The 14,224-nt window shown below is 39.9% G+C and overlaps 2 protein-coding genes and 5 non-coding genes across 11 annotated transcripts in view; 6 read left to right on the top strand and 1 right to left on the bottom strand.

The window, feature by feature from the left end:
* The window catches only part of rragd (ras-related GTP binding D), a 44,981-nt gene extending 44,148 nt beyond the window's left edge, over positions 1-833 (bottom strand). For 2 of the 4 annotated variants that reach the window (XR_015034733.1, XM_085767534.1), the window contains exon 1: positions 634-833. The gene's annotated coding sequence lies outside the window, so the exon portion shown is untranslated. The remainder of the gene's footprint in view (positions 1-633) is intronic. The other 2 variants (XM_085767535.1, XM_085767536.1) reach the window with 2 other exon arrangements.
* Positions 834-3,955: 3,122 nt separating this feature from the next.
* On the top strand, positions 3,956-12,959 carry ankrd6a (ankyrin repeat domain 6a). Of its 2 annotated transcripts, none has more exons than XM_085767051.1 (14): positions 3,956-4,211; positions 4,345-4,443; positions 4,933-5,031; positions 5,163-5,261; positions 5,522-5,620; positions 8,080-8,157; positions 8,270-8,374; positions 8,470-8,640; positions 9,095-9,238; positions 9,379-9,531; positions 9,744-9,857; positions 10,124-10,424; positions 11,101-11,462; positions 12,697-12,959. In XM_085767051.1, exons 1-14 carry the CDS (start codon positions 4,062-4,064, stop codon positions 12,880-12,882), a joined length of 2,160 nt encoding a protein of 719 aa, XP_085623177.1. In that variant the 5' UTR covers positions 3,956-4,061; the 3' UTR covers positions 12,883-12,959. The 2 variants fall into 2 exon arrangements, with proteins under 2 accessions (XP_085623177.1, XP_085623176.1); XM_085767050.1 differs by having other exon boundaries at positions 10,121-10,424.
* trnak-uuu (transfer RNA lysine (anticodon UUU)) lies at positions 6,324-6,396 on the top strand. The gene has a single exon. It is a non-coding gene; the product is annotated as a tRNA-Lys (tRNA).
* Positions 6,672-6,744, top strand: trnak-uuu (transfer RNA lysine (anticodon UUU)). Its single transcript has one exon. It is a non-coding gene; the product is annotated as a tRNA-Lys (tRNA).
* On the top strand, positions 7,027-7,099 carry trnak-uuu (transfer RNA lysine (anticodon UUU)). The gene has a single exon. It is a non-coding gene; the product is annotated as a tRNA-Lys (tRNA).
* Positions 7,347-7,419, top strand: trnak-uuu (transfer RNA lysine (anticodon UUU)). The gene has a single exon. It is a non-coding gene; the product is annotated as a tRNA-Lys (tRNA).
* On the top strand, positions 7,653-7,725 carry trnak-uuu (transfer RNA lysine (anticodon UUU)). The gene has a single exon. It is a non-coding gene; the product is annotated as a tRNA-Lys (tRNA).
* Positions 12,960-14,224: the final 1,265 nt, after the last annotated feature.

Genomic DNA, 14,224 nt, shown 5'->3' with positions numbered 1-14,224 from the left:
CACATACATATATTTTCACTCACACATACATTCTCCTTACATTCTCCTTATACATTCTCCTTACATATACATATATTATTTATTTCACTCTCACACACATACATTCTCCTTTCACATAGCCTAGATATATTTTCACTCTCACACACATACATTCTCCTTACACATACACATGCATAGCCTATATTTTCACTCTCATATTTATACATTTTCATACTAGAAGTATGTACTGTATGTATGTGAGAGTGAGAATATATGTATGTGAAAGGAGAATGTATGTATTTGTGAGTGAAAGAATGAATTATGGCTTGTACGGCCCCTCATATACAATAACAGGTTATTGGTAGAATAGTCTTTAGACTGGTCCCATTGTTCCCTAATGTAGGCTATGTAGTAAAGGTCACATTTTGATGGAGAGCAGAAACCTAACAAAAAGGAACTCAATCAATTTTAACTGCTTTATGAAATACACTGACTGAATAAAGGCATTATTTGACAAAAAGATGACTTCCCTATTAAGAACTAGTCCACATTTATACTGTAAATCTATATGTTGATTATCACACTGGGCCAAGACAAAGAGTTTAACCTTCCAGCTGTCTGCAGTGCACCCACAATCCAACTGTCCCACCTCACCTGTTTATTACCTAAGCCTTGTTTCTGGGAAAGGGATGGTCCTTGTTGAAAGATGTGGTCCAGGACACTGATGACATGTGGTCCAGGTGCTGCTGGTTCAGTGGTGAGGTATCCTGGTGCTCTGACACCTCTTCAGTCTCTGACACTGTACACACTGTGCAGCTGCTCCATAAACATAAACCCAAAACTATGTAGATGTGTGGTCAGTCAGAGAAACCAAAAGTCATTGCATATCTATTTATAATCATACTCACATGCCCCACCTACTGAGGTCATAACATGATCAAATGACTACCTAAAGGGTCATCAAAACAGATGTGGAACATTTCCAGTCCATGAATTACACCTAACCACCACCAGGTGGAGGCAGAGAACACACGATCAATGTGCCTCAATGTAAAATATTTATATTGCTTGTTTAACAAAATTACAGTCTGTGAATGGCGATGGTTTACTCTGAAGTGTAGGAGTGGAGACAGGAGAGTACTGTATGTATATAAGTAAATATTAAGTAGGCTACAACTACCTTGAAACTGTACTTATACAGTACTTAGAGAGTGACTGCCACTGCCAATCTGTATTTTAGTAACATTCTGAATATTATAAATCATTTGTTCTGGTTTGTAGCCATGAAGACATTGTGATGTGTCACTACATCATTTACTCCTGCTGGTTTCAGGCTAAATTAAGAAAAACACATCACATCATCCCTGAGCCGCCATGATGAAACAGTCTGAAAGATTCATTTGGGTTCAGACCAAACTACAGTTCTGAGTTTCACATAGTAGTAGTCTGTGTTATAAAGGATTCTCTCAACATGGCAAAAGGAGTCGATCTCAGGCAGAAATGAATACCATGAATACCATGTCATGAAAAAAGTCTGACCAGGAGATTTCCATGGATGATGAGGGCTACACAACATGTTCGTTATATTATGACCTGACTGGAATTTCAATTTAGTGCTAGATTTTATTCTCTTCATCTTATTTTTAATCACGTGCAACAAAAGCTTAGATTAAAATGACAACAGGAGCTCGTCAGAGATTTCATCCATGTGTCCTGATCTTAATCCTCATGGGATGCAAAGACATGCAGGTCTATGTGTGTGTGTGTGTCTGTGGTTTTTTTTTTTTTTTTTTTTATCTTTGTCAGATCACAGATCACAGCACAGATGAACTGGTCATAAATCTAAATGGTACAGATGGACGGTTTCAGGTGTTATTGTAGATGTATCTGTTTTCACTCTCTCTCTCCCTTCCCTCTCTCTAGTTCTCTCTCTCTCTCTAAGCTGTAGTGCCCACCAAACAGCTGGCATCCCCTCTGCACATGTTCACACACCGAGTAGTGAGCCTGATGTTGATGCAGCAGCATCATCCTCTTACACAACAACACAGACACAGCCAGCGACTTTTTGAAAGGCTTGTTTGTTTGGATTTTACATGGATGCTCCTTTTTGCTCCGACAGAGAATAACAGACGCCTGTAGGCTGTGTGGAGGTTAAGGTAAAACATACAGCAATACTCTGAATACCTATGTCACTGACAACATGTTTTGCTGTGTTTGTAGAAATTAAACCATGATAACAATAATTTGACTTTTTAGGATTGTGTTAAGGCTCTTGCAGCAGTGGGTTAAAGGTAGGAGGAGATGTGTTGTGACTGGACAAAACAAGATGTGGACTTTATGAGTATTAAACAAAAAGCATGTTGTCTACCTAACAAAAGTATTTTTTTGCCTAAACCAAATTATTCAACCCCTCAATGTGAGGTCAGATGTCGTGTTTGAAAAATGTTACATATTGGTTTGAAATGAAAATCAGGTTGGCCAAATACTACCGTGATGTTTAGGGATGTTGGGTTCTTACAACCAGAATGTCAATGTCCTCTACGTATTGATGTCCAACCTAAAACCTTGGCATTTAACATTATCCTGACAGAGAATTTTGGTCACCTGACGTCACAGCCTAGATTCCCCTAAATATCAGTGTCAAATGGGATGGCAGCAGCTCTCTGCAGGATGCTCTCTGCTGTTAAACACGTGTACTTTGTCCATCCACCATCTGCTACACTCGCGGTTTGCTATAAAAACATAGAAAAGCAAAGTGAGGGTAATCCAGACAAATACGTCCACGCAAAAGCTCCTGTTCACTCAGACCATTAAGGCAGCATTAGATGTTTCTCTGAAGCTCATATGAGGCTTCATTCTTCAGACAAAATAAAATTCATATATTTTAAATGCAGACTCGCAATGAGCTCTGTTTATAAGACTGCAGTCCATCTTACATTGCACTAAGAAAACATCTTGATCTGCTACTAACTCTAAATCTCAAATGAATACCAACATCATATTTCTGTTCAGTTCAAGGTATTTATCTTCAGATGTATTAGTCTTTATGCTAAGCCATGTTAACGACATCCTGACCCCAGGTCTGTCATCAATATACTGATATTCATGTGAATGTTTCACTCTTTTCACAGCGTATTTCACTATTTCTTTGAGCCTTAATGTTCCATAATTTCCTCTATAAGCCAAACCATACTGAAAATCCAAGAAGCTGGAGGTAAAAGAGATCTGTTAAGTCTAATGTAGATGAAAGTCCATTGAGCCAGAGATGACTTATGACCCTTTGAGCAGATCAGTTGGCCCTAAGCACAATTTAGTTCTGTTAATCTGCATGCACATAAAAAGAAATAAGTAAGCAGCACCATAGTAATATCTAGCATTAGCTGTTGTGTGTCTGGTTTAACAGCATGGTGCTTGACTCCTCTCTCTATCTCTCTTTCTCTCTCTATCTCTCTTTCCGTCTGTCTCGCAATATCATATTTTTATAGAGTAAACTGAATAATTACTTGACGTAACATTTTGTCCATTTATGTTATTAATGCGGCTGTGAAGCTACCAGTGCAGCAGAAAAGTGTAACACATCCTCCAATCACATACTGCGTATTGAATATTATGTACATGTACTACTTGATGGGATCAGTGAACAGAACAGAATAATGACTGATGAGATTCAGTATTGTATGTACACATGGTTTAAGTTCAAGACTGTTTATAATCGCTGCCCAAGATTAAATCCTGACCCCTGACACAGAACATAATCTGATCTGCAGCACTGACATGAAATCCTTGGTCATTTGGGCCAGATGTATAATACAGTAGCAAATGAGGATGAGCGCCAGTGTGAGAGGGCTGGTCAGTGTTAGAGAATGAACCAACAAAACCTGAAATTTACAGCATTTTATTTGTTTCACTGAAGAAAAAAAACAAAAAAAAACATGATGACTTTTTACTAAGTGACCATCTGGTTAACATGTTGGATCAGTTGGCAGCAAACCTTCCTCAAGGGTAACCAAGAGCTAATAGAGCATAAACTGCAGACTGTCGAGAACACATATATAGATGTTTATGTGTTTTTGCCAGCACTGATGAATGAACAGGCATTGGTCCACATCCCTACCTCGTCGTGCCCGGGTCCCAGGCGCCAGACGGCTCTGCACCGAGCTGCCAAGGTGGGGAACAGCGACGGCTTGGCTGCTCTGATTCAGGGAGGCTGTGCTCTCGACCTGCAGGACAGAGTGAGTCATGCACACACTGGACATGTCAGAACTCATTCACACAACTGCAACAGAATCCATTCATGTGTTCACAAATTGCGCAGTTAACAGAATGATCGTGGATTGTAACGGGAATGTCTGATGTCTGTTTGAGGATGGGAACACTGCACTGCATGAGGTGTCTTGGCACGGTTTCTCTCAGTGTGTCAAACTGCTGGTGAAGGCAGGAGCAGATGTACACGTTAGGAACAAGGTAGGAACCGAACCTCACCGAACAACTGACATTTACCATAAGGAATCAGCACCAAATGTCAACTGCTGACCAGAGAAGACAGTTTTGTGTAATTTCTCCTAAATCTGAGCCCACCCATATATTAACCACCAAGAGGGGGTGAAACAGGAAACACAACTGGGAAACTACATTCAGAGGGGAAAGATTATTTGATAACGACAGAATCCAAGGGATCCATGAGGTTGATCAGCTGTGGTTCATACACAATCTCAACATAAAAAACATTTAAACACAGCAAAAGCTACAGGAAACAACCATAATCTAATTGTATAATCATAAAAAGGCTACAGCTGTTAACCAAATGCACTTTACTACTTTTTTGGGGGTAGTCATATACTGAAATGAGACTGTAAGCTTTCCAACCATCTACCCTAAGAAGTTCAAATGAAAACCCACAGTGGAGCTGCCCGTGTAGTCACTGTGATTGTGACTGTGACTGTCTTGATTCAGACAGGAAACACCGCCCTTCATCTGGCCTGTCAGAACGCACATGCTCAGACTGCTCGCCTTCTGCTGCTTGGAGGAGCCACACCAGACACCAAGAATAAAGTAAGTTCCCCAGCCACTTGCCGTGATTTCACTGGTTGAAAAACGTTTTAACTTTAAAATTGTTGAACTATTGCACTTCATCATGGTATGCCTGCTTGAAAATTAAAGCATAAATTCCATTTTGATTCCAGGTGGGGGACACCTGTTTGCATATGGCTGCTCGCTACAACAACGTGAACCTGGTGAAAATCCTGCTGAGTTCATTGTGCTCTGTGATAGAGAGGAACCAGGTACAGTGCATTAACAACCAACGTGATAGGAGTTAACTGCCAAATGGCAATGTTTCATATGAATGAAGTTATTTATGAATTATTGGCAGCAGGCACCTAGAGGTTGATAGATATTGGCTGGAAACAATTATGTGAACACCTCATTTGGTAACATAGTATTTCATTTAAAATTCTGTTTCATTAAAACAGTTTTGCTGCTAATTAGCTGTGTATAATGGTCATTTCTAGGAGTCAGGGTTTGTGTCTTGGTTTGTCTGTAGGGAGGAGACACAGCTCTCCACTTGGCTGCTTCACTGAACCATAAGAAGACAGTTCGGCTCCTACTAGAAGCAGGGACTGATGGGAACATCAGAAACAATGTAAGTTCTTAAAAAAACTCAAAATTCATAATCATTATAAATTGTATTCTACTAACCTTAAGATGTTGAGGAGATGATTGCAACACCTTTCTCTCATTTACTCACAATCTACTTAGATCTGACAAACCAAAATGTAATATACTTACATCATGTCAGTTAATTACCCATAAAATTGATATACTCGATATAATTAAAAAATAAAATCATTTGAATCACATTAAGATGTTGCAAATGACCCCAAACCGAGGAACAAGATGGATCAGTAATGGTCACAAAATGTGCCTTTAAACTTTATTTCTTAATATTTATTGAGAGACAGTTAGTGAGTTTTGTTAAACAAAGAAGGAGCCTAACTTAAGTCAAAATAGGCACAATGTATTCATTCTATTGCTATCTCAGTGCACAACTAAATGCCTTCAGTGTCAGTCCATGCAGGGTTAATTAGTTGCGAGGGGCTCATTTTCCGTGACAGGAGTAGAACTTCATGTTTTATTCCTGTATACTGGATATACATTTTTACGTCAATGTATGCAGAGATCTGCCCCCTCTCAGTATTTTCTGTCTCACTCTCAAATTTGACTCATTTTCATTGAAATTAATCATGGAAATTAATCTGTTGGGTTGTCTTCACCTTTGATAGATGCCCAAGGATGCAGACGATGCTTTGATGTGCAAAATTCCTCAAAATGAAGCTTTGTATGAAGCCTGGATAGCTCAGACGGTAGAGCATCAGACTTTTAATCTGAGGGTCCAGGGTTCAAGTCCCTGTTCAGGCGAGGCACTCTCATTGTTGGGTGTAAACATTATAGTATCAGGAATACGTTACTGGTGGATGTAACACATATAAACAGTGGTACAGTCCAGACATTAACTGGCCCATTTTCCTAGACTGCAATCTTCTTCTTTCCTGTCTCACTCTCAAACTCGGGTCATTTTCATGGAAATCAATCTCTTGGGCAACATTTGGGGATGTTTTTACCTTTGACAGACACTTAAGGATACAGAAGGTGCTTTGAAGCACAAAATTCCTCAAAATGAAGCTTTGTATGAAGCCTGGATAGCTCAGACGGTAGAGCATCAGACTTTTAATCTGAGGGTCCAGGGTTCAAGTCCCTGTTCAGGCGAGGTACCCTTATGGAAGAGGGTTCATATTGTATCTTAATGGTAGGGTGTTCACATTATAGTACCAGGAAGACATTACTGGTGGATGCATCACATACAAACAGTGGTACATGGTGCTGCAGTTCTTTCCTGTCTCACTCTCAAACTTGACTCGTTTTCATGAAAATAATCTCTTGGGCATCGTTTGGAGATGTCTTCAGGTCTTCACCTTTGATAGATGCCTAAGAATGCATAAGGTGCTTGCTTTGATGTGCAAAATTCCTCAAAATGAAAAGCTGCATGAAGCCTGGATAGCTCAGACGGTAGAGCATCAGACTTTTAATCTGAGGGTCCAGGGTTCAAGTCCCTGTTCAGGCGAGGCATCCTCATGGTTGGGTGAAACATTATAGTATCAAGAACACATTACTGGTGGACGCAACATGTACAGTCCAGACGTTCATTAGCCCATTTTGAATCATAGACTGCAATCTTGTTCTTTCTTGTCTCACTCTTAAATTGTACTAGAATAGAAATTCTCTTGGTCATCATTTGGAGATGTCTTCACCTTTGATAGACGCCTGAGGATGCAGAAGGTGAAATTCCTCGAAATGAAGACTGATGAGAAGCCTGGATAGCTCAGACGGTAGAGCATCAGACTTTTAATCTGAGGGTCCAGGGTTCAAGTCCCTGTTCAGGCGAGGTACTCTCATTGTTGGGTGTTCACATTATAGTATCAGGAATACGTTACTGGTGGATGCAACACATAAAACAGTGCTACAGTCCAGACATTAACTGGCGCATTTTGAATCCTAGACTGCAATCTTCTTCTTTCCTGTCTCACTCTCAAACTCGGGTCATTTTCATGGAAATCAATCTCTATGCAGACTGTGCTTTGATGTTCAAAATTCCTCAAAATGGAGCTTGAAATGAAGCCTGGATAGCTCAGACGGTAGAGCATCAGACTTTTAATCTGAGGGTCCAGGGTTCAAGTCCCTGTTCAGGCGAGGTACCCTTATGGAAGAGGGTTCATATTAGTACATCTTCATGGTACGGTGTGCACATTATAGTACCAGGAAGACATTATGTGGATGCATCACATACAGACAGTGGTACATGGTGTTTTAAATTGGCAGATAACCTCAAAATAATCACTGGAATGAAGAAAGTTCTGCTGTGAAATGTCCATGATTCATGTAATGAGACTTGCATCCTTTCCTTCTTGTGACATTTCCCAGTTTCCCTTAATGCTCATAACAAACATTTAAATTATATGTATTCTTAGGCCCTTCTTATCCATCTTGTTATGAAGGAAAATGTCATATTTTTTATGTATGTGATGATGCATTGTTTATTTCCAGGCAGGAAAAACAGCACTGGACAAAGCCAGAGACAACAACCATAAAGATGTTGCTCTTCTCTTGGCTCGAGCTCCTCAGGTCAATTTAGATTTGATCCATTCATAATCTTGCATTGATACAGTTGAGTCCAGATGTATTTGTGATATTTGATATAACAGCTAGATTTACTGGCAGCAGTTGTCATCCTCAGGTGCATCGCTTCATGCGAGGAAGAACAATAAGAAAACGAAGAGAAAGGCTTATAGCTGAACGCAGAACCCAGTCTTTCACCAGAGGAGAAATACTACCCAGCAAAGTAAGAAACTTCCCAAAAGACAAATTCCTGTGGTTATCAGAGGCCATCATTGGTTTTTTACCTGCATGCTGTTTCTTCTGTTTGTGTTTCTCGAGGGAGACAGCAGTTCTGTGCCAGAGGAAGGTCCCAGCAGTGAGCACATGGAGAGTACAACTGGTGTTCAGGTTGCTCATCATTCTCAACAGCAGCAGGAGCTTTACCAGAAGAGCCCAGTCACCATCAGCAGCCCCAACAGTTGCCACAAGAGGAGAAGAGTCAAGAAGCTGGTGGGTCCACCACAGTGACTTAGCAGTGGCTTCCTTAGACGCAGTAGTCTGGTTGTACACATGGGACTGAGAAGAACTTGATCGGGCTGTATGTGGCTAGAAAACAAAGAAAGGGGCATTCTTGAATTTGTAATTACATTGACCAATGAAGCTCAACATAAAGTGTTCAAGACAGGAAATGCATTTGTGTCTTAAGATGCAATTCAGTCCCTGCAATGACAAACAGACGGAGAAACAAACAATACTTGATTGTAAGCACATAATAAATCCAAATTATTAATTATTGATGTGACATTTCTTGCAGACGCTCCTGTTGCTAACTTAAGAAGTTATATAGATATTTTTAAAGATATTTTTTCATGCACATGAAAACAAATGTGATTTTCCCCTTAGAGGAAAGAAAAGTATATTTTGCAGGTTTTAGTAGCCATATGTTGCTTTTATTCCTTTGAAGGCTCTGAATGAAGGTTGGAGGAAAGGAAAGACAAGAGATCTTCTTCAGGATGACGATGATGATGATGAACATGCCTCCACTCGGAATGGAAAAATGTATCAGCTCTATACTCTGTACCGCGACAAGGACGGCAACGTTAGACAGGTCAGAACTGCGTACCCAGTTTTATAAGGTTATAGAGCACAGAGCTTTACCAATTATGTCAAGACAAACCATTTCCAGGGTTTTCTGTGGATCCCTTTTTGCTCACTCTGCAGCTTATTACTTGTTCCCTTTCTCATTAGGCACCAGCCAATGGGTGCCACTGCCGGCCCCTGTTCAAGAAGCTTGAGGATCAAGTGAAAGCCACTCAGGAGGAGATGAGGACGCACATTCAGACTGTCCAGGAGCAGGTCAACAGCAGAATGGGGAAAATGGCTCAAAGGAACAGACACCAGGTCTTTGTCTTCTCTGCTCCAAACAGATTATTTGTCAATGAAAAATTCAAGCAGTGTGCAAAGACACAGAAGTTAATAAAAAAAAATCACATCAGACTACATCACCACTTCAGAAAAATTACAATTGACCATTTTCATGCCAAGAAATTCCAAAAATCATAGATAATTGTCTGATTCAGCATTTCCTATTTTCTCCTCTTTGGTTTGGTCAGATTAAAGTGTTGAATATGCTGAACGAGGAGAGAGCTGAGACAGAGAGGAAAGAGATGATTTACAGGATCGAGCAGAGAGCAGCCCAGGGCAGAGAGGAAGCTCTGAAGACACAGGTATTACTCACTGCACACAGTTGACTCAAAGCCCAACATAAATGTACCAGAGTTAGCTATTAGCTAATTTTCACAGGCAGTACCAATTCTAGAGTCCAGTGGGACCCAGAGCAAAGCATTGCCTCTGGTCCCCTGCAATCAGCACATTACCATTATGTAATAGATAACTTGACACCATCACAAAAAATTGTATAAAATCTAAACTTTTTTTTAAAATTCTCAAGATCTAATGATCATGTACTGTATTTGTTTCTTAATTCAAGCAGGCAGCAATGAGCTATGAACTAAAGAGGTGGTGTATATCTCACCTGAAGGACATGGACGTCCAAGCTCCAGTCAAAGCCCAGTATTACAAACTCCTCCCCTCACCCTCTGTGGAGCAGTCTGTAGTGGACGCCGATCTGGAATCACTCCCCTTGCTGTCTGTGGTTTCTGGAGACAGCAGCACCTCACTGGCCAACTACGTCAACGTCGTGCCATCCAGGACTGCCCACAGTCTGCAAAGCCTGGAGCTGGAGCAGGCAGGCCGGAGGACATACTTTGAAATGAGAGTGGACAGGTCACCAGGTATGTCCAAGAGAAGACAGAGGGATTAAGCAGTGATTTGTGGCTGATTCTAATACACAGCGGGACAGTGCATTATACTAGTTACTACAATAAAAACAATATTTTCACAGCAGAGAGAAGTTGTACATTTCAAGTGGGGAACTTATGCACATTTTTGCCCAACTGCTAAATGAAAAAGTTGAACAAAGTTTTTAGAAAAAGTTTTAAGATTTATCAAATCTCTTCACACTGTGTTAGGTTAATGACTCACATGACAGTAAGTTGAACGTCACTTAGGACTGTCCCATCCATGAAGAAGCCTTTTAGAATGAGGCAAAACATCTTCAAGAAGAATAGAATTGCTTCAGTTGCTTCCGATTTTAGCACTTAACCATTATCTAACCGACCGTAATTAGGACACTGCTTGGTTTAAATAGAGCTGTTCAAACATACAGCAAATACGGCATGACATGATAGTAAAGGAGTTGGCTGTGATTGGTTTTTCCACAGTGTGATGATCAAAAGAAGAAATATAGTATAGTAAAACACATAGGAAAATAATACTCAAGATTTTGATTGGTTGCTCCCTAGTTGAAAGCCACTTTCAGATATTTAGACCCTAATTGAATAGATTCAGGGTTTTTTTTCAGCATTAAGATGATTATTTTTCTATTCTGTTTCTTCTTCTCCTTTTTAGATGACTATGAGAACACAGCCCTGTTTTCTCTGCCTGCCAACGACAGCTCTACTCACTCCTCCTGGCAACCTCTGGAAGTGCAGGGTGGGCCCATAGCAGCAGTGATGCCGCTGTGTGAGGAAGGTTTCTCCAACAGCAGCAGCAGCAGCAGCCAGTCCAGCTTCAATGACCAGGGACCCAGACTCATTACACATCAGGGATACAGCGACAATAGGCAGCACAGGAAACAGTTAGTTAAGATGATGAGTGCCCACAGGAATGCAGAGATACATGCTGAGGGAACCAGGACCCTTGAGTTCTTCATTGACCGTCCCACTGAACCCACATTCAGCCAGGAGAGGAAGAACCTGCATGCTATGGAGGTGAGTGTAGAAACAGGCAGGATAAGGTGTGGATAGATGATAGGTATAGTGCTCCTACTTCCAGTCCTTGTAGCAACCAAAAACGTAACAACGGCCAATAACGTAATAACATAATACCTTTATACTGTATGGAGCAATACTGTACAAACATCTACCTTTAGACTTTCACAGTATTAATATAGAACCAAAGCTGCTTTATCATAAAACATTGAAATGTCACTTTATCCAAATTTAGATCTCCAACAGCTGGTTTCAGTAGTGAGCTATTTGTTGATTGGTGCTGCAAAAGAAAACATTTCTGAATGTGTACAATTGTGCTGCCACTTCATTTGGAACTTCATTTGGGTGTTCTGGAGATAACGCTAACCATCAAGTTGGACAAATGATGGCTAAATATGTTAATTTAAAAAAAAAATCAATGGTAAAATCAAATCAACCTATTCCCAATGGTTTGTCTGAGGCAGGAAGTTATACATGACTGAAACATAAACTGGCTGCAGACACCATTCAATACACAAGTTTGGTTATGTTTTGGAGGTTGTTGATAGCCTACAATGCTTACTTCTTCCGTTTGCAAACATCATTAAGCATGGTAGAAGTGAGACAGAGAGAGGTGAAAGATAGTACATCTTGGATGAATAAATATGACGACTATGTCATCCACTATACCTATTTTTGATTAGCAAACTGCACAAAACTGCCTTTTATTTCCAAGAACTGCAGTCATTTCTATGTATTATTACATTATCGGCACCAGTTATTACATTGTAAAAGGTTTTTTTTAATACTAGGCCAATAACGTAATAACCAGCCAATAATGTAATAACTTATTACATTATTGGCAAAAAGTTATTACGTTACTGGCTCAAAAGTTTTATTACATTATTGGCATGTTATTACATTATTGGCTTTATTACATTTAAAATGGCCAAAATTATTACGTTATTGGCTGTTATTACGTTTTTGGTTGCTACAGTTCCTTAATGCTGAACATGATTATTGGCCTCCTGGCTCTAGCCTTGAACTTTATGCACAGACAGACTGAAGTGTCTTATCTGAAAAAAAAGAAAATCAAATTTCCCAAATGGTAGAGTCTCTCCTTTATGGATAAAGGTAAATTAAGGAAAAAAGAAAAGAAGGTTCCACCGCACTCAATGGGGTACATTCAATAAATTTATTTGTTAAATTAAGGAAAGTTTAAACCACTTACCTAAAGGGTGTTGTTTCCCAACAGGTTACTCAACGTTTCTTTGACACGGTGTCGACTCAGTTGGAGCGCTGGTACGAGAGGAAGATTGCAGAGGTGGAGCAGCAGACGGAGCTCAGAACCCAGCAGGACAGGAAGGAGCTGCTGCAGCGAATCAGCATACTGGAGGAGGAACTCCAGAGGCTGAAGACCAATGAGAATGCAGAAATTTGACTTATCCTGGTGGTGATCAGTGATCAGAGAATGAACAATATATTGAAAATCTAAGTACTTGGATCAACTTCGACTCCAGCAGACAGCTGACAATCAGAAGGTCTGCACATACAATACGTAATAGAGTAAATACTAAAATACTGTGCATGTGGTGAGGCTTTGGCTTACAGAAGACAGTCTTTTTGTTTCACCAGCTGTTTGTAGCCTTATACAAACAAATGGCAACTGCCAAGGCTAAAAACAAACTGCAACTAACGCCAAGCATCAAAAACTGCAGTTCCTCTAATAACCACTTAATTGTGACACCATGTAGCCTACCAGTGAGTGAGTCCCCAGCACATGTTAAAATGCCCAATGGGCAGAAATACACATGTTTGCAGCCTGGTACAATTTTGGTCTCTACAGCTAAATTCCTCCTTCATGGCGACTGCAATGTGGTGAACTTTCATTTAACTTGCGCATTTATGTTATTCACATTTATTTATGAATATAACATGAAATAATGTTGGTCAAAAGTCATATACTCCATACTAACCTCACAGTGCTTCTCTGAGGGTGGACTGAGTCTTTAAATCCTTAAAGTCACAAGTTACTGCAATTTAGAAATTCTCCTTTACATATAATCCTGTGTCCACATGCAGTATCACTTGTGGAAATTACAGTGTATATTAACTACAACCTACTGGTCAGTGCACAGCGCACCAGCTGAGGATTACATAAATGTGAAATGTATCTACAGACAAGCTTTTTGAATATCCCTCAGGAATTAAACTACTGTTTTTCAACTCAAAGGCTGTCTCCATTTGTCCTTAGCGCCAAATGACACATTGATTTCCAGGAGATGAATTCACTATTGTACTGTAGCTAAGGCAGCAGTGTTCTCAAATGTAATAAAGAGATCTTAAGGAAAAGTTCATGTAGTTATGAGAATAGATGTCAGACCTTCTGTGTCAGTGGATGTATCCGTGTGTGTGGCTGCTCTTCACTGTACTGCAGCTCCATTCCACCATCTAGTGTATGGATAGAAGTACAGCAGCTTATAGCAGCCTCCTCTACCTACAGTACAGTATGCTGTCTGACTGCATCCAGCTGACATTATAAAACAGAGAAAAAGAGATCATTCATGGAGGCTAAGCTTATATTTTTATAGGAAAAAAATAATTGTATAAAGTTTGTTATGAATAACAGACCAAAATATAGGTTTCTGTGTGTCACTCAAATGAGTATGGGGTAGCCACAAGCCACGTTTAGGAAATGCGATTGAATAAATTTCAATAAAATGAAATTAACATTCTATCTCATAATTATGACTTTTTAATGTCATATTTTATATTCATCATAC

This window comes from Trachurus japonicus, chromosome 22 (genome assembly GCF_045865225.1).
Source record: "Trachurus japonicus isolate A0001 chromosome 22, Traja_1.0".
In the NCBI taxonomy this organism is placed as follows: domain Eukaryota; kingdom Metazoa; phylum Chordata; class Actinopteri; order Carangiformes; family Carangidae; genus Trachurus; species Trachurus japonicus.
Note: the sequence above shows the minus strand (reverse complement) of the source record. Positions and strands in the feature narration are given on the sequence as shown.

Bases quoted from the DNA above. Each gene is read 5' to 3' on its own strand.
- ankrd6a (XM_085767050.1), top strand. From the start codon at position 4,062: ATGAATGAACAGGCATTGGTCCACATCCCTACCTCGTCGTGCCCGGGT. The intron at 5,262-5,521 runs GTACAGTGCATT...GTTTGTCTGTAG, and splicing joins CTGTGATAGAGAGGAACCAG to GGAGGAGACACAGCTCTCCA. The intron at 11,463-12,696 runs GTGAGTGTAGAA...GTTTCCCAACAG, and splicing joins AGAACCTGCATGCTATGGAG to GTTACTCAACGTTTCTTTGA.